The sequence below is a fragment of the Cydia splendana genome, chromosome 27 (assembly GCF_910591565.1).
Source record: "Cydia splendana chromosome 27, ilCydSple1.2, whole genome shotgun sequence".
Lineage (NCBI taxonomy): Eukaryota > Metazoa > Arthropoda > Insecta > Lepidoptera > Tortricidae > Cydia > Cydia splendana.
The window spans coordinates 1,322,181-1,346,607 of record NC_085986.1 but is presented as its reverse complement, the minus strand read 5'-3'; the positions used below and the strand labels follow the sequence as shown (position 1 = coordinate 1,346,607).

At 41.0% G+C, this 24,427-nt stretch overlaps 1 protein-coding gene across 2 annotated transcripts in view; it reads right to left on the bottom strand.

Annotated features, from left to right (window-relative positions):
* LOC134803859 (uncharacterized) overlaps positions 1–24,427 on the bottom strand; it is a 105,397-nt gene that overhangs the window by 67,078 nt on the left and 13,892 nt on the right. For both annotated transcript variants that reach the window (XM_063776684.1, XM_063776685.1), the window contains 15 exons: positions 23,784–23,925; positions 17,292–17,462; positions 16,272–16,404; positions 14,740–14,865; positions 13,523–13,624; positions 12,705–12,832; positions 11,354–11,497; positions 9,478–9,613; positions 8,118–8,213; positions 7,018–7,128; positions 6,404–6,493; positions 6,055–6,232; positions 2,611–2,774; positions 1,681–1,894; positions 99–263 (listed from right to left, as the gene is read on the bottom strand). In XM_063776684.1, the coding sequence (XP_063632754.1) occupies positions 99–263; positions 1,681–1,894; positions 2,611–2,774; positions 6,055–6,232; positions 6,404–6,493; positions 7,018–7,128; positions 8,118–8,213; positions 9,478–9,613; positions 11,354–11,497; positions 12,705–12,832; positions 13,523–13,624; positions 14,740–14,865; positions 16,272–16,404; positions 17,292–17,462; positions 23,784–23,925 (2,100 nt within the window). The remainder of the gene's footprint in view (positions 1–98; positions 264–1,680; positions 1,895–2,610; positions 2,775–6,054; positions 6,233–6,403; positions 6,494–7,017; positions 7,129–8,117; positions 8,214–9,477; positions 9,614–11,353; positions 11,498–12,704; positions 12,833–13,522; positions 13,625–14,739; positions 14,866–16,271; positions 16,405–17,291; positions 17,463–23,783; positions 23,926–24,427) is intronic.

Sequence of the window (24,427 nt, the reverse complement as noted above, 5' to 3'; positions counted from 1 at the left end):
GGTAGCATGATTCGTCCCTGAATCGCTCTCAAACTTCGGTTTTGTAGGAAGTGTCCTATCTGTACGGTAGTACTATTATTTATTGTGCCTACACTTACCATTCTCGTCGCACGCATGTGGATCGAACATGTAGTACTTGTTGTCAGCTTTAATCAACGCCATGGAGTTCCCTCGAGCGGTCAGCACCGCGTGTGACACTTCGTTGAAGACCTTCTTCAGGGAGGCTCGCAACGACAGCACTCCTTCCGATGGCGACAGGGATCCTGAAACGTCATGAGATTGGTGTGATGGTTGATAGATTGTTAAAAACAACTGCTCTTTAGTCATTAAATTTGTCAGGGACTCTCGCAACGACAGCACTCCTTCCGATGGCGACAGGGATCCTGAAACGTCATGAGATTGGTGTGATGGTTGATAGATTGTTAAAAACAGCAGTTGTTCACCATCATACTCCGTGATTGTTGCGCCATTTAGGGGCCTATCTAAATTGGTTGTTCAATACTTATGCTATAAAATTTCAAATTTAGCAAGAACCCTAAATAGCATAACAATCCCGTGTGGTGACTGTAAATTGCTTAAAAACGTCTTTATACAGCTAAGAACAGAAGCAAGCAAGCGCAGCGTAGGACGTCCACCCACAAGATGGACAGACGATCTTGTTAAGGTCGCCGGAAAACGCTGGATGCGGGTCGCTTCCAACCGGTACGTGTGGAGGTCCATGGGGGAGGCCTATGTTCAGCAGTGGACGTCTTATGGCTGAGATGATGATGATGATGATGAAGAACAGAACGCAGTTTTTTAGGGATTCAAGTTAGTAGGCTGTAAACTGGAAATTGGAAATTTAGTATTCATCTACAGGAAACTAAATACTAGTACACCATTATGTTGATTCTTCTTCAACCTAGCGTTTTCCCGGCCTAGCGCCAGGGTCCGCTTTCCTGCTCAATCTTCTCCACTTTGCCCGGTCTTCGGCATCCTCAGGTGTGAGATAATATGTTGATTACGAAATTAATAGTAAGTAACAAATCGAAGTAATAATGACAAGTTTTGTCTACCAAAAAACTGTGTTAGAACAGTTTCTTACTTTGAAACGCTGTAAGCGATTTTCTGTCTCCTGATTAATTGATTATGGGCATTTTCACTTTAAAAGTGTCCATTTACTTTTTTTCGAAAATCCATCAACTTTTGAATTATATGTCTACTCAGATTCACGAGGACTATCGTATTAAAAAGAAAAAAAATGTGTCCCAATAAAAAGTTACTTTTGTAACGCATTTTCACATACATTTTGTATGGACCGTTACAAAACTGACACCCAAAATTTTTATGAAAAACTAGGGACACTTTTTTCTTTGTCTCATTCAACAGTACTCGTGACTCTGAGTCTAAATAACCCAAAAGTTGATGGTTTTTGGAAAAAAATTAAATGGTACCATTAAAAAAAGATAAGATAAAGATAAAAAAAAATCTGAAAAGCCTCTTATAATAAATTAGACCGCTGGAATAAGATTGGTCAGACCAGGTCTCCAAAGAACTGCAGATGCCGATGTCACAGGCTCTGCATCAAGCTCAATAAATGGAGAAGCCTATTGCAACGTTTCCGTCGAAGCCACGATCCTCAGCAGTGAGGGAACAACTTAAGGAGGAGGAGGAGCAATAAGATTGTCGCATAAAACTCACCAACGAACGCGCCATCTTGGACCTCCGTCTCAATACAGTCAAAGTCCGTTATCCTGAACCTGGTCATGACGTCAGCAGCGGCCAGGGTCCCAGCTGGGGCCGGTTCCTCTTCAGCTTCTCCCTCGCCCTCGGCTGGGCCGGTGTCCATGCTTATACCCATCTTCTCTAGATTCTCCATGGTGCTTTCATAGAGCATGTCACCTCGGATCAGCGTCTGGAGAGCAAGTAATGTTTATTCTTGTCTTCAATGGTCTTTTAGACTTTTTATAGAACAACTGTGGTAACACTGGTTAGTGGTATGGGGTCATTTCTATTTCTAGTTGTACCAAAAATGTTTGTATTAGAATTGGGAATTTTGTATTATTTCTACTCAGAATCACGAGCTTATTCTATTTTTACTGAGAAAAAAGTGCCCCACAATTTTTGGTCCATTTGGTTACGGTTTTCAATACAACCTTCTATGACCGTAACAAAACGGACAAAAATAAATTGTATGAAAGTTTGGGGACACTTTTTTTCGTATTAGGATCGAAAGAGCTCGTGATTCTGAGTGGAAAAAGTATAAAAATTTCAAAATCTAAAATGCAAGTTGGGGGTACAGCTTTAAATAGAAATGCCCATGGGCATGTAATGATGAGGGAGGAATGCCAAATTGGCAAAAGAATGTTAGAGGTGGTGACGGATGGAAAGCGGATAGTAGACCCAAAAAACGATTGATGGATTGCGTGAAAGCCTGCTTGTTCTGATATTCTTCGAAACGAGAGAGAGACAGAGAGAGAGTTACCTCATTAACTTCTTCCTGAGTCCACTCTTCAATCGGTGCTACATGTGCCATAGCCATGGCGGCTATAGAGATGGGAGTGGCTTACTTGTTCTGATATTCTTCGAAACGAGAGAGAAACACAGCTAGTGAGAGAGAGAGAGAGTTACCTCGTTAACTTCTTCCTGAGTCCACTCTTCAATCGGTGCTACATGTGCCATAGCGATGGCGGCTATAGAGATAGGAGTGGCCTGCTTGTTCCTATGTTCTTCAGGGAACCGTTCGTCTCCCTCGTGGAAGCTGCCGCGGACCACCCAGCGGTTTTGGGCCACCGCTGGAACAAAAAAGAGGACGTTATGTCTAAGGATTTCTTGGTCCAATGTCATTGCGTCTCGCTCTCTCATTAGGTAAAATGTCAGATGAAATACACATTGAACAAAGAAACTGGAGAGATGGAATACCAACCTAAAACATGGAAAATCGCCTCATGAAATCGAGTAAGTTTTCTATCAAAAATTTCATTTTTGATACCAGCTTTTATCTCTCACTGTACTTTTATTTCAACAAGCAACTAAATGCTCATAGAGACTGTAGGTCACAGACAAGACATCCTCCAGACTGAGCATAGTAGCGCTACGCCCTCTGCCACAAATATACGGTAGTTTTACTCCATTTTCGAGTCATGTGTGTGACGCCCGTGTCTTTGAACGGAACAATCACGGCACGGGAACGGGGCTCGCTCACCTCGTCCCCCGCACCCAGTATTTTTGGCAGCATCGGTTTCATGAAATAATTGCTCTAAGCTCCGTCTAGAGGATTCCTAGTCTGCTGTAGGTATTTGTATTTGTTGGTCATTTGGTAACGGTGAGTAGCATCATAGTCGCATACAATAACCCAGTTTCATCTCAGCACGGTGCTCGTATTTGATTCACGACTTCCAAACTGTGTATCTTGACATGGCGCAGTCGGTAGGAATTCTAACAAACTCCAAACACAATATGGTTGTTTTTATCAAGAGTACCATAATATTGCACTGATGCCAGTGACGCCAAACTTACATAATGTATGTGAAGTTTCAGCTCAATAGGGTATTTGACAATTTTTGGTATCGTCTTGGGTCGTCCCATTCGTTTTTCGTCAAGTTCTTAAATTAGTCCTATTCTGCTTTCGTCACTCATTCTACATTGAAAGCCACCGACGATTGTGACGAATGTAGAATGAGCGACGAAAACAGAATAGGACTAATTTAAGAACTTGACGAAAAACGAATGGGACGACCCAAGACGATACCCATTTTTTTATGAATAGTATCTGTCGATCAGGTTTGTTTTGAGGATCAAATGTCTGTATGGGGCCCATAGGCACCCGCACTTTACTGACGAAACGCTTCTACCAAAATGGCAATACATCGTGACGTAGTCAGCATAGTAACGTTAGAAGCCGTTTCGATATATGGAAAACAAAAGGAAATTGCGATTTTGTCGGTGAAATATTGCGTTTATGTATATTGTTGCTATACAATATTTTTTAATAAAATGTAAATAATCGTATGGTACCATTATTTTTTCCCCTTTTTTTTTAATTTTGAGGTCTTGTATTTTTTTTATTATTCCCTTATATTTTTTAAGTTTCCATTGTATTGTAATAAACTGCTCATTTTCTATCTATTTAACTAGATTTAGTTATAAAATTCAACATGTGTCAACAACCCTATTGAATAATGGGAAGTGGGTCTAAAGGGTCATGCCGAATTTGGCCTACGATTCAATAAGCATGCTATATATACGATAAATTTAATAATATTTCTTACAATCTCATACACATATTAGATTCTAACGGACACTTCTTAGTAATAAAATAAGTTAAAGAGTAATTAAACCAAATCAACACATCCCTCGCCATTACATAGAACACATATGTTTACTTAATGACATTTCATAAATGGACGTCCAGAGCCAAACAAAAAAGTATGGCAGCAAAATACTTTTCTAAGATGTTCCTGTTGATGCTAATAACGCTCACTTCAAAGAAAAATATTCATACCACTAACGACATACTGTTTTAAGCACTAGGTATCAAAATTGTAAAAATAACTGCGATACAGTAAAAACTTTTTATTCCAATGAGTTTAATTGTAACATACCCAAATGACTTACGTCAAAAGTGAATAGCGAACGAATATGGAACGAATAGAGTCACTATGTATTATGTTATCATATTAATTATTACATATTTATTTGATAGTATTGTATGAAATCTAGAAGAGCACCAAGTTACAATTAGCTTTCACCGGCTTTCCCCGCTGAAGTCGTTTTTTACTTCTTTAAAATTGATTAACTTTTTTAATAAACCTTATTTGATATCGGGGTATAAATAACACGACAATAGGTTAAAACTTAAAAATACATTAAAATAAAGGGATAAATATATATCTAACTTTTTTTTATTAATTACCTATATGATAAACCTACAAAATAGGAATTCTAACTTCTTTGAAATAAATTAAGTTTATTATTTGATGTTTTTATTAAGTGCCTTTTAGGCAAACATTGTTTTTGAAACATTCTTTTTTGGAATGGGTTACTTATCGAATTTATTATAAAAATCCTGTGATTGTTACTGTATTTCTTTTCTCTCTGGAATTGAAGTAAATATGTTTACTTAAGTGATTGGTTTTACATTTGATGCTATAAATTTTTTTACTATAAAGCAGCTCTAGCTGTTATAGTCTATTCCAGTTCGCATGCTATGTCTTATTAATTTAAGGAAGTCGTATTAAATATATTATTTTGTTTAAAAAATGTATTAACCTAATACCAACTCATTCGATTTTTGTTCCTTGACAGCCTTGAAACGACCAATATCATCGATATGTTTACACTATTTACGGCACCTTATTTCCTTGTAATAAGGCATAATAATATTTTCACCTCAGCAGATCGAACAAGGGTACTTTGCTTTTTAAAAACAGTGAGCAAAATGCGATTTTGCTCACTGAGTGTGTATAGAGTGAGACAAAATGACATTCAAGTGACCTTTATAGTCAAATGTCATTTCAACATGCGGGGTCTAATACAAGTTCGATATACTTGGGTTCTATTATCTCTGTCCCTCTAGGTATGTTCTCACTGCTTAGGGTGAAAAATTTTGTGTACTACACGAGATCAAAGTTATTTACATCTCGTGCGCTTTTGAATCCCTTACTACGCTCAAGATTCTAAATTAGATTCACTCGCTACGCTCGTGAATCTATTATAGAATCTTTCGCTTGCACGGGACTCAAAATAAGCACTCGAAGAAATATCAAACTTTGATCTCTTGTTGTACAAATAACTATTAACATGGCCAGATACAAGGCAGAATTCCTAACCTCAAAATCGTAGAGAAATTCCGCTTTTATAATGTTCCGTGAAGTGTCCGTGAATTTCTAATAACTATCGGGACTTTCATTTCATGTTTGGAGCCTAACAATGTACCACCCATGTTTAGCGAGTGTTGGGCCAAACTTGTATGGGAGCGGAACATCATCCTTTGCTTACAAAATTTAACCCGAATTTACTTACAAGCATTGAAGATTAAATAAAAGATTTTAATAAAAAAAAAATATGTCTTACGTTTAAGGTTATTGATGGGTTCAGGCAGCGGTCCGCCGGGGCGCTCCGTGACGCTGACGGCGCTGATGCTGAACGGCTTCCGGCGAAGGTCGCGGTTCGAGGCCAGGAAGTGGTCGCAGAGGCCGGTAGTCCGCTTGAAGCAGAGGAGGCACGCCTTGCCGCCGCCTTGAAGGCTCACCTGCATAAGCATGGCATGAGAATGACCCCCGTTCTGTCATGTCATGTCTAAAAATAAAAATAACCAAAAACTCGGCAAACTGGCAAAAATACCGAATAGTTGCCTAATATTCGTCGCATCTCTAGTGAAAGGCATATAATATATATTGATTCGAAAAGCCGTGATACTAACCCTGTTTCCATACCGGTCGGCGGGCCACGGGTGGTACAGATAATACATGCCACCTTCGTTCCAGATCGCAGTCTCCAGCGCGCCGGGTATCTGAGAATAAATATATTTAAAAAACCGGGTAAGTGCGAGTCGGACTCGCGCACGAAGGGTTCCGTATCATAATGCAAAAAAAAAACGAAAAAAAAGCAAAAAAGAAACGGTCACCCATCCAAGTACTGACCACTCCCGACGTTGCTTAACTTTGGTCAAAAATCACGTTTGTTGTATGGGAGCCCCATTTAAATCTTTATTTTATGCTGTTTTTAGTATTTGTTGTTATAGCGGCAACAGAAATACATGACCTGTGAAAATTTCAACTGTCTAGCTATCACGGTTCGTGAGATACAGCCTGGTGACAGACAGACGGACGGACGGACAGACGGACGGACGGACAGACGGACAGACGGACGGACGGACGGACGGACGGACGGACGGACGGACGGACAGCGAAGTCTTAGTAATAGGGTCCCGTTTTACCCTTTGGGTACGGAACCCTAAAAATCATTTATTTTAAATACAGTCAAATACCCATTACCCGGTTTTGGACTAGGAATTTTTATTTTCAAAGTATTCACCTGAAGTATCCCAGAGTCTGCAGTCCCAAAGAACTCGTCCAGGCCTCGGCAGAGATCGAACACCTTCGGATTGTTTGATACCAGCTTACCCCACACTGCGATGCCTTGTTCCTGCCGAAATTAAAATACACGTAGGTAGTATTTAAACTGACAGAGAAGAAACAAGCCTTATCGCCTCTTTTAACCTTTTCGACGCCGAGTCAAACACAAAAGCTGTCACTCGGTCGCCACGTCACCGAAGTGTCAAAACTGAAATTGAACTTTATACATATGCACGTAGGTCTATGTTGCTCTGTGGTCTGTGTCCGATTAATCGGTCTTTAGCGTTGAACCTGCGGTGCGGACATATCGGTCATTGGCGGCCAAAAGGTTTAAGTCCAAAAAATCTGCACAAGAAAAAAAAACAAAAAGATGACGTTATGCTCTAGTTGCACGCGTCCATAGGTAATAAACTTAATAAATTATACACCTAAACCTTCCTCAAGAATCACTCTATTGATAGGTAAAAATCGCATGAAAATCCGTTTAGTAGTTTTTGAGTTTATCGCGAACATGGGCCATTTTATTTGTCCCCTACACTTTTTTTCAAAATTGGGATTTTTTATGTTATTTCTACTCAGAATCACGAGCTCTTTCTAGCCTCATAGGAGAAAAAAAGTGTCCCAAGTTATTTTCCCATTCCGTTACCATTTTTTCATAGATTTTGTATGGCGGTTTCGAAATGGAAAGATCGAAAAATGTATGGATATCATGGGACAGTTTTTTCTCCTATTAGGATCAAAAGAGCTCATGATTCTGAGTAGAAATAACATAAACAATCCCAATTTTGAAAAAAAGTGTAGGGGACAACTTTAAATAAAATGGCCCATGTTCGCGATAAACTCAAAAACTACTAAACGGATTTTCATGCGGTTTTCACCTATCAATAGAGTGATTCTTGAGGAAGGTTTAGGTGTCAACTTAGTAGGGGACAACTTTAAATAAAACGGCCCACATACAGACACACAGACATTGTTGCGGTGGGGGACTTTGTTTTATAAGATGTCATAGACAAATTAATTCTCTTTGTAAGATGTATAGAAGAAGAGAAAGTAATAAACCTTGTGCGTGTATTCCTTGTCTCTGATCTGGAAACTCTCCGCCATCTCACCGAGCACCAGACGTCTGATCGGTCCACCGCGGGGCAGTAATGACTCCTGAAAGCATCATTCAGTGAATATTAACATTTTATAGCAGTTTAACCCAACCAAAGATAATTTGAAATAGAGAGTTACTGTCATGGTAAATTATGTAGCTACAGTACATTTACTGCCATCTTTCGACAGAAGATTAAAACTGTTAGCACGCCATTTGACTTTGATCATTATTCTTTCACTGATATGTGTTAACTTGTTAAATATTAATAGTAACGCCATCTACTCGAAAGTAGGCCAAAGGTATGGTGCAATCTTTTCGAGCGATGTCGCCATAACCTCCAGCCTACTGTCGAGTAGATGGCGTTAATTTCAATATTTAACAAATTAACACACATCAGTGAAAGAATAAGGATCAAAGTCAAATGGCGTTCTAACAGTTTTAATCGCGCCGTAGCATAACAAGCGATAAAGACAGAGATAGACAGTAAGAGAGAGAGAGAGATGAAGCTCACCCGATACACATTGTAGTCAAGGTCTAGCGTCTCATCAAGAATATCTTCATTCCACGCTCGGGCTCGGAGGCGACGCAACATCGCCAGGGCGACTAGGCAGCACGAACACGCAACATCGCGAGCGATAGAGACAGAGATAAACAGAAAGAGAGAGATGAAGCTCACCCGATATACATTGTAGCCAAGGTCTAGCGTCTCATCAAGAATATCTTCATTCCACGCTCGGGCTCGGAGGCGACGCAACATCGCCAGGGCGACTAGGCAGCACGGACAAGCAACATCGCGAGCGATAGAGACAGAGATAAACAGAAAGAGAGAGGAAGCTCACCCGATACACATTGTAGCCAAGATCTTGCGTCTCATCAAGGATATCTTCATTCCACGCTCGAGCTCGGAGACGACGCAACATCGCCAGCGACAGAGACAGAGATAGACAGAAAGAAAGAGAGAGAGGAAGCTCACCCGGTACACGTTGTAGCCAAGATCTAGCGTCTCATCAAGGATGTCTTCATTCCACGCTCGAGCTCGGAGACGACGCTTCATCCCGAGCGATAGAGACAGAGATAGACAGAAAGAGAGAGAGAGGAAGCTCACCCGATAAACATTGTAGCCAATGTCTAGCGTCTCATCAAGAATATCTTCATTCCACGCTCACTTGCGGAGAAGACACAATATCCCTAGCGCGACTATTAGGCAACATGGAACCGCAGTAAGCGCACCGCACTAAGCAGCTTTGAACGTCTGGTTTCTGTTGTAGTTCCTATCTAGGAGAGACAGAGATAGAGTGTGTGTCAGAAAGAGAGGAAGCTCACCCGATACACATTGTAGCCAAGATCTAGCGTCTCATCAAGGATGTCTTCATTCCACGCTCGCGCTCGGAGGCGACGCAACATCGCCAGGGCGACCAGGCAGCACGGAATCGCCGTGTACCATTTGAATGTCTTGTATCTGCGGTAAATAACAATTGGTAGCAAACTTACAATAAAAAACCGGGCAAGTGCGAGTCGGACTCGCGCACGAAGGGTTCCGTACCATACTGCAAAAAACGGTCACCCATCCAAGTACTGACCCCGCCGGACGTTGCTTAACTTCGGTCAAAAATCACGTAGGTTGTATGGGAGCCCCACTTAAATCTTTATTTTATTCTGTTTTTAGTATTTGTTGTTATAGCGGCAACAGAAATACATCATCTGTGAAAATTTCAACTGTCTAGCTATCACGGTTCGTGAGATACAGCCTGGTGACAGACGGACGGACGGACGGACAGCGGAGTCTTAGTAATAGGGTCCCGTTTTACCCTTTGGGTACGGAACCCTAAAAAGTAACCTAAAATTTAAACTATAGTTGGTCAAACAAATCTTAAAAAACCGGGCAAGTGCGAGTCGGACTCACGCACGAAGGGTTCCGTATCATAATGCAAAAAAAAAAACGAAAAAAAGCAAAAAAGAAACGGTCACCCATCCAAGTACTGACCACTCCCGACGTTGCTTAACTTTGGTCAAAAATCACGTTTGTTGTATGGGAGCCCCATTTAAATCTTTATTTTATTCTGTTTTTAGTATTTGTTGTTATAGCGGCAACAGAAATACATACATCTGTGAAAATTTCAACTGTCTAGCTATCACGGTTCGTGAGATACAGCCTGGTGACAGACGGACGGACGGACGGACGGACGGACGGACGGACGGACGGACGGACGGACGGACGGACAGCGAAGTCTTAGTAATAGGGTCCCGTTTTACCCTTTGGGTACGGAACCCTAAAAAGGCGGCAAATTTAAAAAATGTAGGCGCGAAGGCTTATCGTCCCATAGAAAATTTGAATTTCGCGCCTTTTTCTACTGACAAGATTTGCTAGACCAATACCTACAAAACTAAAACCCAAAACATAAAACTAAAAATCTGTCAAGGTTTGCATAGATGGCGTTGGCGCCATCATAGATTGCCCCTTTTTCTATGAGATTTGGCTTAAAGGGCTGGAATCCAGGGCATAATACTCCATTAAAACAAAATTGACACATTTCTAGGGATTGACAGGGCAAGCTATGCTGGCGCCATCTGCTAAATACTTCGACCGCCCAACCATATTACCTGCTACACGTATTTTCTTTAATATCGTCACGATCTTTTTTCTTCCTCGCGTTATTTCGGCATTTTGCCACGGCTCATGGGAACCTGGGGTCCGCTTGACAACTTATCCCAAGAATTGACGTAGGCACAAGTTTTTACGAAAGCGACTGCCATCTGACCTTCCAATCCGGAGGGGAAACTAGGCCTTATTGTGATTCGTCCGGTTTCCTCACGATGTTTTCCTTCACCGAAAAGCGACTTGTAAATATCAAATGATATTTCGTACATAAGTTCCAAAAACTCATTGGTACGAGCCGGGGTTTGAACCCACGACCTCCGGATTGAAAGATCACGTCACGATCAAGGCATGGAATAGGTTTGTATGAGGTAGAGAGGCAGTAGAGAGTCCAGGCGGGTGTTATGCCTGGGGACCGAAGTCCACTGAGAGTTGGTCGGAGTTATATATATAGCAACTAACATTTAAAACTCCGTAAGCGCGATGTAGGTCTCTTACTAATTGCGTTCTAGCTCCCTAACGCCATCTGTTAGATTACTAATGGCACGACGTTGGCAGTGACAACAAGAGGAGACGCCACAGGTTTAAGAGCACAAATGTTACCTGTAACTAGCCATATGCCTGGTGGCTCGTAGTATCCACTTCTCAGCATCCAACTGCTCGTACTGTGTGGGGAAGTTCTTGTTAGCCACGTCCACCACGCTGTGCAGGATTGTCTCCGATTTGGGTCGGGTGACCATGTCGTCCCTGCAACGTGGAAAATATTACGGTAAATGGTAGAGATGCCCCGAATAGTGAATTTGGCCAAATACCGAATACCGAATATTCGGCCCCCCTCTCGGCCGAATACCGAATATTCGGCGACCGAATAATCGGCATGACATGCATACATTTAGAGTCACAATTATTACGAAAACTGTTCGCCAACAAAGCATCAACGTTTGCTAAGATCTATTTTTATGTTGAACAGAATTAATGAATGTAGTTAGGTCAATCAAATCAGGCCCATGATAAAAATAAAATATTTTGGAATCAACAAATGCTCAAAAACGTGCTTTCGTATTTAACCACATTCCAAGAATACATACATTTTAAATATTAAATATAAGTAAGTAAATACACTTTATACCTAATATACCTAGTTTTTGGTATTTTTTTTGGCAACAGATGTTCGGTACGGTACGGTACGGTAGTTGTTTCAACTGCCTGCCTGCTGCTCAGATAATAAAAAGACGCAATGATATTGGGCCAAGATATTGGAAAAATGGAATTCCATCCTAAGGATCTTAGGGGCTGTCCATCAATTACGTCATCGATTTTTGACACCACCCCCCGAAAATCATCCAAAAATCATGCTTCGAATGACCCCGTTTCCTCCTACATCATGCTAGCGTCATCCGATGTCCAGACCCCCCATTTATGAATAGCCCCTTAGGAGTCTGTGCAGCGCCAAAGAAAATCCTCCAAAAACAGAAACTTCTTACGTCTATACAAGTGTGGCGTCGTTCCACAGTGCATCAGTTTGTCTAAAGATGTGCATAATTGTTTTCCATCGTATTTTCTCGGAAACGTTCGTATTTTGTCATGCTACTTCAGTCAACCTCATCACTTTTTGTACCGAGACTGACTGTAATAGCAGGACACGTTCGTACGTTTCCGTGAAAATACGATGGAAAATAATTATGCACTACATCAGTACATTACCTGGGTGAATCAACTTTTTCTTGTCACTAGTTGCCATGGTTACGGTCCTGGGTCACTCTTAAAATACTAGTTATTTCGTATTTAAATGAACCAAACTTGAATTTTTTGGTAGTTTAGGCCTTTCCATAATGGGACATCTAACTAAGCACGTTTGTAGAACATGGTACAGCAACTCTTCTAAGAAACTATGCTGCTATTGTCTCCTGGCTAATGGGACAGAATAACAACAAGAAATAGTTGATCGACCCACCTGCCAAACATATGTGCCTCTCCTTTCGGGCAGTACAGGAAGAAGTCCTCCCCACGGAAACCCATGATCTGGTCCATGGTGGGCGAAACGGGACCCTTCTCGGGCGCCATTGGCAATGTTGGCACCGGCTGGAACAAAATTAGGATTCGGATCATTTTTCAATACACAAAGTTACATCGAAATTAAACTTTCGTGAGACTCATTTCAAAACATTTAGATCACAACTACAACACTCACTTGTATTTTCACTTTGAGCACTCGAGCCTGAAGAAGGACCTCCGAGGGGCCCGAAACATGTCGCCAATAGCGACTAAAAATACAAGTGAGTGTGACCGTTGTGATCTAAATATTACTAAGTTAGGTATTTCCAAACGTAGATACACAATGAGATATTTTGGACCAGCTGATGGACCAGAAGTTGCTAAGCGGGCGAGCTGTTCAAAATTACCTTGACACGCTCTTATTCTCTTAATAATAAAGTCGCATCAAGATCATTTTGAACAACTTCTGCTGCTGACTTTACCTTTTTCCAGGCCCATATCTTAGTCTAGAAAGCCTTGAAAGTAAAGAGGTTGAAATTGAATTTCGATTATATCTTCTGACCCTGTACCACGTCAGTGATCCTCTTCCGCTCTTTCCGTCCTGTTACCCCCTGCTAGGGTGTAGGCCTCGAATCTTTTTCTTCCACTGACTCCGGTCCTGGGCAGCTTGGGTAATCCCCTCCCTGAATACCCAACCCCTTCCCCATCCTGAATACACCCAGCTCTAAAACAGACCACGTCAGTGATGAGGGGTTAAAATTGTGCGAAAAAGCTCACTTCTTTGGGGACCTTCTGATAGAACTCGCGAAGCTTCCGACGCGAGGTGGTGCGCGACGTCGCCAGCGAAACGGCGCTCAGGGATTCCAGTGGATACTGTCCCTGCGGACAATTCATGAACAATTAATAAAATAACATATGCATGTCGGCGGCCGATCGTAAAATCAGTCAGATCCTGAAATTCCCAGGCATATCGTGAATCGTGATAATCATTGTCTCATTCCCTGAGTCAATTAACGGAGTCCCGCTACGCAGGGTTCCTATTTCTGGACAGTTTGCCCTTCGGGCATCTGAAGTAACCTAACGAACCTATCCTTCCTATCTATTGGTTTAATGTAACTACCACAGAACTAGAATATAATTTTCACCTCAGCAGCTCGAACAAGGGTACTTTGCTTCTTAAAAACAGTGAGCAAAATGCGATTTTGCTCACTAAGTCATTTTGTCTCAAACATGACACAACGGAGACAAAATGAGTGAGCATAATCGCATTTTGCTCACTGAGTGAGACAAAATGTCATTCAAGTGATCTTTATAGTCAAATGTCATTTCAACATGCGGGGTCTAATACAAGTTCGATATACTTGGGACACTTGGGTTCTATTATCTCTGTCCCTCTAGGTATGTTCTCACTGCTTAGGGTGAAAAAAATTGTGTACTACACGAGATCAAAGTTATTTACATCTCGTGCGCTTTTGAATCCCTTACTACGCTCAAGATTCTAAATTAGATTCACTCATTATAGAATCTTTCGCTTACACGGGACTCAAAATAAGCACTCGAAGAAATATCAAACTTTGATCTCTTGTTGTACAAATAACTATTTCCGTGGTAACTATTACCGTCAGAACACATACATATAAATTTCATAAACTTGAAAACTATACACTATTTTACGTTAGAGCACCGTGGCTCCGTTGAATCGCCTGCTCATGTATCGGATTCGGCAGTTCGCCGCGGAACCTCCGAAACACGACACCCTTCGGCTAGAAGTCGAATCATATCATAAAGAAACATCGGTGAGGAAATGAAGATGTACAGATGTTGTGCATAATTAATTTCCATCGAATTTTCACGGAAACGTACGAACGTGTCTTGCTATTTCAGTCAGTCTCTGTGCAAAAAGTACCGAGGTTGACTGAAGTAGCATGACAAATACGAACTTTTCCGAGAACATATGATGGAAAACAATGATGCACTACTTCTGAAACACATACCCCTTGTTTCTTTTCGATGAGTGTGTTGTTGTGCAAACTGATCCATTCGGACTCGCAATGGGTGGGTAGCGCCTTCAAATCCAGCTCGTAGCGCGGCTGACGGATCAGTGGCTCGCGGGCTAGCACCTGCAAAAATGTATATTTCGTCGGATGACAAGGAAAACTCACTAAGTACTATCAAAAAATTAAAGTAACAATGCGCTTTATTATACCTGTAACACGGTTTATTGTCCAATAATTTCAATGATGTTAGTTAGTGACTTTTGCTTGTCACCCGACGATTTTAAGTTTAGACTAGTAGAAAGGTGGACGGCAGGCGGCCTAGAGAACCAAGTCCAACGAGATGGTGTGACCAAATATCCGCCCAGATGGACATCACACTAAGCAACGCTTTCCACAAAGTAACCGACAGGGAGAAGTGGAGAGCTGCCATAGGAAAAATTTGCAAGCGGAGTCACGATCCTCAGCAGTGAGGGACCGACTGACTTAGAAGAAGAAGAAGTTTAGACTAAGCTTCAGATTCATCTGGATTGATTTTTATCTTCGAGCAACGCCGGCTTCTGACATGTCGGAAGACTCGGAAGGGAGGAGCCCAAGCGATATCTTACTGTACAAATCATTCTGCCATTTTTTGCGGGGGGAAATGTGCACACAGTCGCTCGCACTTCTCACTCACTACATGCAAAATCCAATCTGTAATGACGACACAAATACATAGAAAATGACACACGTCAAAGACAAATCTTGCAAACCTCGATCTCTTTATTGTGTACGGATGAGTCACTACACGCATCGCCATAGGTACAGTTGTACCTATGCTTTGGCAGACGAGTACAGTACGAATGCCGTCTGCCTTCCCGGTGTTGCTCGAAGATTTTTATCAAATATAGCTAAGAACATAGCTTTTGCAAAAAAAAACCGCATGAAAATCGGTCCATCCGGTTGAAGCCACGATGCCACAAATATACATTGGCGTCATACGAATAGCACCCCTCTTTTTTGCGTCGGGAGTTAAAAAGTAACAGTACCTACACCTACTATCCATCGGAACACCAATCGTCGATCGGGAAACATCGTGAGGAAACCGGACTAATCCGAATAATGCCTACCTATACATAGTTTACCCTCTGGGTTGAAAGGTAAGATAATATGTCAGATGGCAGTCCCTTTCGTAAAAACTAGTGCCTCCGTCAATTCTTGGGATTAGTTTTCAAGCGGACCCCAGGCTCCCAAGAGCGGAGGCACTAGTTTTTACGCAAGCGACTGCCATCTGACCTTCCACCAAGAGGGGAAACTAGACCTTATTGGGATTAGTCCGGTTTCCTCGCGATGGTTTCCTTCACCGTAAAGCGACTGGTAAATATCAAATGATATTTCGTACATAAGTTCCGAAAAACTCATTGGTACGAGCCGGGGTTAGAACCCGCGACCTCCGGATTGCAAGTCGCACGCTCTTATCGCTAAGCCACCAGCGCTTCTATCCTACATACTTACCGAACGAAGTATATCTACTATCAATGCATGAAATTTACCTCAATATCAGTGATGATAACTGGTGGCATGGGGCACTCCCGTTTGCTGGCGTCCAGCCCCCCATAGTTGGCCACGAAGTCAAGTACGAACGAGGTGACGCCGGCGTAACGAATGAACGCGGCGCCACCATGCCTGCAACACAAATAACACTGATGACGCCATTGCTATTTTACCACGAAGGTGGTACCTAAATATGAATGATGGATGTTATGAAGCCATCGTATATGCAAAGAGAATTTGAAATAGAGAGTTACTGCCATGGTAAATTATGTAGCTACAGTACATTTACTGCCATCTTTCGACAGAAGATTAAAACTGTTAGAACGCCATTTGACTTTTATCATTATTATTTCACTGATATGTGTTAACTTGTTAAATATTAATATTCACGCCATCTACTCGAGAGTAGGCTCAAGGTTATGGCGCCATCGCTCGAAAAGATTGCACCATACCTTTGGCCTAGTGTCGAGTAGATGGCGTTAATATTAAAATTTAACAAGTTAACACATATCAGTGAAAGAATAAGGACCAAAGTCAAATGGCGTTCTAAGTTTTAATCTTCTGTCGAAAGATGGCAGTAAATGTACTGTAGCTACCTAATTTACCATGACAGTAACTCTATATTTCAAATTCTCTTTGGTGATAATTAAACAATGAAATCTCACAGCTTATGCGGCTGTCCAGTCTCGCTCTGCATGTGTGGGTCGAAGAGGTAGCAGACAGTCTTGACCTGCGAGCCAGATTCAGGGGGTGGGGGGTGTCCCCAGATCACGAAATTGCGGTGGCTGACCGTCAGGAAAGACATTTAGTTAAGAGTGAGAGAGACATGTTTAGAATGAGATGTACAATCTATGCGGCTGTCCAGTTTCGCTCTGCATGCGTGGGTAGAAGATGTAGCAGTCTTCGACTACGAGCCAGATTCAGGGGGTGGGGGACGCCCCAGATCAGGTAATGGCGGTCGCTGACCGTCATTATAGACATAGTTAGAGTGAGAGAGACATGTTTTGAATGAGACGTACAATCTATGCGGCTGTCCAGTCTCGCTCTGCATGTGAGGGTCGAAGAGGTAGCAGACAGTCTTGACCTGCGAGCCAGATTCAGGGGGTGGGGGGTGTCCCCAGATCAGGAAATTGCGGTCGCCGACGGTAAGGATGGACATGTAGTTGGTGCCGACGCGCTTTTCCATTAACCTGGAAATTAGTAAGAATTGTAGGAAAAGAAACATGTGACGGAGAACTCAGTAAGCTAGTCTGTCAAGCCATTCCCGTCTGTAGAAAAAAGTGGTAAATTTAAAGTGTAGGCGGGAAGGGTTAATGTCCCATAGAAAATTTGAATTCGCGCGTTTTTCTACTGACAAAGTTGTTTGACAAAGCCTTTGGCTTCACACCACACGTTCTACAGAAGTCGAAGACCAGAATCTATCTCTTCTTTTTACAAGCTTTTATTTAACTTGCAAAGTATGCATGTAACTATGTTTGTACGGGTCTTCTTGGAAGCTAAATTTGACCCACTTCCCGATTTTCGATTGAGCTGAAATTTTGCATACAAATGTAAATTGGATGACAATGCAATATTATTTTATTTTATTTATTTTATTTTAGTACATGGAAAACCAACAGCGCTATATATATCCAGAAATTACAATAGAATCACAGAGCCAATTATAGGTTCTCACTTATAGAAATATAATAAATTATAGAAAGTTTTTGCCCAACTTAGTTACACATACAAGTTCACAAAGCACAAGAACAGATGATCTATATGTATATGATCTATGTTTACAAAAATAAATAAAGAGAAGAAAACCTTTTACGGATAGTACACATTTAATAATGTACCGAGCCCTGACCTGCGCCAGAATTATTGTCACCCATGAAGTATCTAATTAATTTATTTTTTATTACTGGTATGCTATGACTATATATGTCAATATCACAATTTGTAAGAACTTTATTTAAACTCATGCCTGCCCTGCATATGAAGCTGTTTTTCCTATACCTAGTAGCAGCAGCTTGGTTATTACTAATGGGACGAAAATGCCTAAGCCTCCTTGACGGAACATTAAAAAAGATCTTATTAAGCAAATTTGGACAATCTACATTACCTTTTATAATATTTACTAAGTAAACTATATCTGCAATTTCACGGCGCTTAACAAGTGGGATCAAATGATGTTTCTTACACAGCTTGAGGTAGTTGGTAGAACTATAATTAACTCGCATTTTGTAACAGAGAAATTTGACGAATTTTAACTGCAATCTCTCAACCCTATCAACATAAATTTGATATTGAGGATTCCATATCTGAGATGCGTATTCTAGTTTGCTTCTCACGTAAGCGCAATACAAGATTTTAAGAGTTTTGGGACGGGTAAAACAGACTGAACTACGCATTATAAAACCAAGTGACCTGGAAGCTTTACCTACTATACTATCAATGTGCTCACTAAAAATAAGTTTGGAGTCATGAATAATACCCAAATCTCTCATGGTTGCTACTCGCTGAAGAATGTTATTTTTAAGTGAATATGGGGTATATATATTATTTGATTTACGAGAGAAGGTTACTGTGGAACATTTAGAAGGGTTTAAATCTAATTTGTTTGTGATACAATAGGTATCGAGTCTTCTTAAATCAGATTGTAGTGCATATGCATCAGCCGGTGAGGTAATTTTAGCAAAAATTTTCATGTCGTCAGCAAAGCTGAGTAACTTAGAGAACTGGAAGCAGGTACTTATGTCATTCACAAAAATGTTAAATAGAAGTGGGCCCAATATAGACCCTTGGGGGACTCCACTTGGTATAGATACCCAGCTCGACATGTAATTATTAATCACCACTGACTGACACCGATTTTTTATGTACGACTTAAACCATCTTAAAAGATCCCCTCTAATACCAATCAAATAAAGCTTAGATATTAAGATATCGTGATCAATACGATCGAAAGCTTTACTGTAATCTGTATAGATAACATCCACCTGATGACCATTGTCCATCGACTCAGAGATAAAGTCATTGAGTAAAGCCAGGTTAGACACTGTGGACCTACGTTGAATGAAGCCATGTTGAGTATCACCGATAGAATTTTTTAATGCTGACGAAATCTGCATGTGGACTATTCTTTCTAAAACCTTGGCCAAAATACACAATTTAGAAATCGGCCTGTAATTAGACACATCCGTTTTTGAACCTTTTTTTAAAACTGGAGTTATAAAAGCTGATTTCCAAATCGCAGGAACGGTACATTCCACGAATGACCGACGGAACAGTAGTGAAATGGGTTTGGTTAACGCTTTGGCACAGTTTATGTAAAACAAGGCTGGCACCTGATCGGGGCCAGCTGATTTATTAGGATCGAGGCTTAGCAAGAGTTTGGTAACCAAGTCACTATCAACACAGATGCTGGCTATATCAATAGCCGAGTCGGTATAGTTAAGAGTGTTGTTACAACCGCGTGGATCGCTTGCGGCAGGGTCTAGGAAACTTGTTTTAAAATAATCAGAAAACGCATTACAAATATCATTCCCTGAATTCACAGTAACACCACTGTAACACATAGTACTAGGTATCCCAAAGGACTTTGAACGAGATTTTATAAAGGACCAAAATAATTTTGGATTTTTACTTATATTATTTTCAATCGTTTCAATATAATTTAAGAAACAACGTTTTTCCATACGCCTGACTCTTTCCCTCTGATACTCGAAGGAGAGCAAATCACACCTATTACCATACAACTTAAACCTACGATGATACTTGTGTTTTTCTTTGATGGCTTTCTTTAGCGAGGATGAGTACCAAACTGGGTATGAGCATTTGGAAATAAACTTGTGAGGGACATACTTATCTCTTAATTCTTCAAATTTAGAATAAAAATAATCAATACAATGATCAAAAGTACGGCCAAAGAACTCAACATCCCAGTCAATCTGTAAAAGTTCGAAATTAATTAAGTCATAATTGGCTTTGTTGTAAAAGTATTTCATGACCGGTGCGGATTTTAGAGATGTACAAGAGACAAATGTTACATTAATGTTTAATGCCTTGTGATACGGGTCTATGGGTACAAGCGGGTTTAGGCACTCACACACAGTCACTACGTCATTGCACAACACAAGATCCAATATCTTACCATATACGTTAGACACTCCATTATACTGGTACAAGTCAAGATAACTTAGCTCATCGATCAAATTACACTCATCCATGGAAGTATAATTAGATGGTAATAAATGTCGGTTACTTGACGTCCACACAATGTTACTTAGATTAAAATCACCGATAATTAGGAATTTATCGTCAGGATTATTAATTATTACTTCTCCTAGTTTATCAAGAAAATTAGAGAGTTGACAAGAAAAAGAGTAACCCTGCCCTTGCTTGCATAAGTAAACAACACATAAATGTAGCTTAACCGTTCCATTATTAACCAACAAAGTGAGCCATAAGTCTTCCGCCGAAGAATGGTAGGTAGGCTGCGGATTGACGGCCAATTCTTTCCGCGTAGCAATAATAACACCGCCACCTCGACTCTGGCCCGTAAGCGCCAGGTCGCGGTCACGCCGCCAAACTACATACCTGCTATCAAAAAGTTCCGAATCCACGATACCGTCCACAAGCCATGTCTCTGTTAAAAATATTACATCATAGGAGGCAAATAGAATATTGCGATAGAAATCTATAGTTTTGGATCGAAGACCCCTAACATTCTGATAATAAACAGAGAGTATTCCGTTATAGTTACTAGACATTATAAGAGGCTAAAGATAAAACACAATAGCAATTACATAATCGATAGAAATACGAGGCAGATTTCGTCCCAATAGTGTTAAATGTATAATTATCGTCGTTTTTATACAAGGTACTTAATAATAAGAAACAATTATTTACGTATAAAAATGTATAATCCCAACCAAGCATAGAAACTGTTCCATAAGTGCGACAAGGCAAGCAATAACAATAAGACGCGTAAGTGCAATAATTGGCTATGAGCAAGAGCGAGACAATCGTATTTTGCATAAGATAATCATCACATGCATTTTGGTAACAATAACAAGCGCAGGCGACAGGCCGGGCAATAGGCGGCGATAACAAACAGCATTCCACAGAGCGTACGGTTCTCAAAGTTTTATAATAATCTATAGGAAAATAAACCTCATAAAAAATATGTGATTTTGAATACTGTAGTACTAATCTATAATAACTACACACTACAACAGTTTGTTTAAATCTGCCTGATTATTAATAACGAATATTTTTGACGCATCGTCCTTCCGCACGTGTATTTTTCCGTACTTCACCCATATATACATAAAACCTTTCGGCTTAAGTGACGTCTTTGCAGTGGTAAGCAACTTTTTATAGTCCGGGGTTAGATGGTCATTTAGGAAGATATTCTGCGCGTTCCCAACAAAGCCGATTTCGCTAGCAATAAGTTTCTTTTTTGCACGAGCAGAAGCGACGAAATCCTCTTTTATGTAGCGGTTGATAAATCCTACAATGATCAGTTTCTCCTTATTATTGTATGTTGGCACCCGCGAAATGTAATTAATGCTTGTTTTCTGGACTGGGTAGCCAATCGCTATTGATATCTGATCGAGGATATTGAATAAATCTTCGTTTTGCTTTAAGGGTACACCTTTTATCTCAACGTTGTTAAGACGCTGCCACTGGTCCTTATTTATATTTTCGCTCTTGAGGGTATCCAGTTCTTTGTTTATAGACTGAATATCGCTTTTAATACCCGTCAATTCCGAAAACTTGCTCTCAGCTTTGTCCAACCGCTGTTTATGATCGTCTAGCGATGCGCTGTTGAAATCGCAGGTTTTTCTAAGTTCGTCGATTTCCTTCTTTATATCCTTGACATCACGCACAAGGCCCGGCATGCCCTCAAGCTGGCGCTGAATGGATTTTATTTCCAGCATGATGGCATCGAGTGAAGCGGCCTCTGTACTTTTGAGCGGCGATGACTGCTCTAAAACTCGACAATCTGGACATTTCCACTGAGTTCTACGCGCACCTAGTTTACGGTAACCGACTTCGGTTACTCCGGCACAACAAAATCCAATTAATTTATTGCACGTTGTGCATTGGGCACAGTCATTCACCTCACTATTGCACCGAGCACAAAACATGATAACTAATTTTTATTCTCAAAGTTTGACGACCACTGACTTTGCTGTCGGGAACTGTACACGTGTTGTTCGTAAGAGGGCTAGGAGCGTACTGCATTATCATGACATAAAGCTGATCTGATGATGGGGACAGGAGGTGGCCATGGGAACTTTGTGATAAAACAACGCAAACTAATTGTGTGTGAGGTTTTTAAAATTGTCTCGCTGCGGTTGCCTGTGGAAAGAAAAGTACAGACAGCGATAAAAACTTGACTCAAAAATGAAATTTTTGGCAAAAACTTATTAAACATTGCTTAGGCACACAGTGACGCCATGGTCAATGATCAAGATTTCTGCGACAGATACAAGTATAAATTTTATGTATCACACTTATTAACCCTTTAACCGCCAGAGTCTGATATATAAGACATTACATATCCAGCTCATTTCGCCACAGTCTGATAAATGAGACAAAGATCTGATTTGGTTTTTACAGCACATTTATAACTCCCGTAACTATGCCAACCTTACTCTGCGTTGTACAATTACTGTCGGTGGCGACACGAGCACGCTCGATCAAAAATTGCTGGCGGTTAAAAGGTTAATAATAATTTCGTGAGCTCTATTACCCCATGACTCAGGCCCTGACTGTACATAGTCCGGATGCTTGACGAGTATACCTCTGTCCTTCTCCTGAATTTTGTCTACCTATTTGTGTGTCCGAATGTTACCCTTAATTTGGCGGTGTCCAAAATACTGTACACAATCTTATACCCTCTTTTTGTATTTTTGTCTTAACCAGAATCATTGATACTGTTGAACGCCGAGGAAATTTGAACTCACGACCTTCCGTGATTTTTGCCAAATTAACCTCCTAAGTCCCTGCGTACAATTTTTTGTACATATTCCAAAATCTGTTTTGAACTTTTATTGTGTAACTAAGGGTACCAAACTCAAAAACAAAACAATTGCTTCTGGGTCTCAGGAGGTTAGGGACATCCTAAAATTTGGACATCTTAAAAAATTCTAACTTTATGTATGACTAAAACTAACCCCACAAGATCAGGCGCTGAATGTATATTGTCGGGATCTTTGGCCAGGACTCCTCGGTCCTTCTCCTGAATCTTGACTACCTATTTGTGTGTCCGAATGTTACTTAAGAGCTCTTCCTACAATTAGGACATCTAAAAAAAATCTAACTTTATGTATGACAAAAGGAAGGCCTAGGTACCGATGGATCGATGAGGTCCAGAAAGACCTGTGTGGCATACAAGCGGCTGAATGGCGTCAGATCGTGCAGGATAGGAACGAATGGCGAAATCTAGTGTCGGAGGCCAAGATCCACTTCACTTCGGGTCGCTGAGCCAGCGGAGTAAGTAAGTAAGTAAAACTAACCCCATAAGATCAGGCGCTGAATGTATGTTGTCCGGATGCTTGGCCAGAACTCCTCGGTCCTTCTCCTGGACCTTAACGGTGTATTTGTGGTCCTTGAAGTAGAAAGAGGTGAGGAGTTGCTTCAACTCCAACTGACGCCTGCCTAAAATAGGTTTTAGAAAAACGTTTACAAAATTCGGACATTTTCACAGAATAAATACCTACTAGGTACTTACAGAAGATTCGCGCTCTAATAACAAAACGCGTCTTTTACGACAGATATGACCGCAAGGTGGCGCAAGTGCGAGCAGGCATCCGTCCCGTAGCGGTGCGCGGCAACTACTAAATAATGCTAGACACCAAAATTGATGTGGGCCGTATGTACTTGTAGCGAGGTGACGAAATCGCGGAGTGAGCCACGCCTGACGTTTCCATGAGAATTCAAGTCGGTGCAAACTCCATCAAAGTTTAGGAGGATTACACTGCATCATAGATGTCCTTGGAAGTTTATATACCTGAGGGCCTACGAACCGAAATTCGCAAAATGCGGGGATTTTTGTCTTTTACTCCTATGAAGGCGTAATTAGAGTGACAGAGAAAGATGGCCGCATTTAGCGAACTTCGATTTTCGCGGTTATAGCCCTGAACTGGACCATGGTCGCATT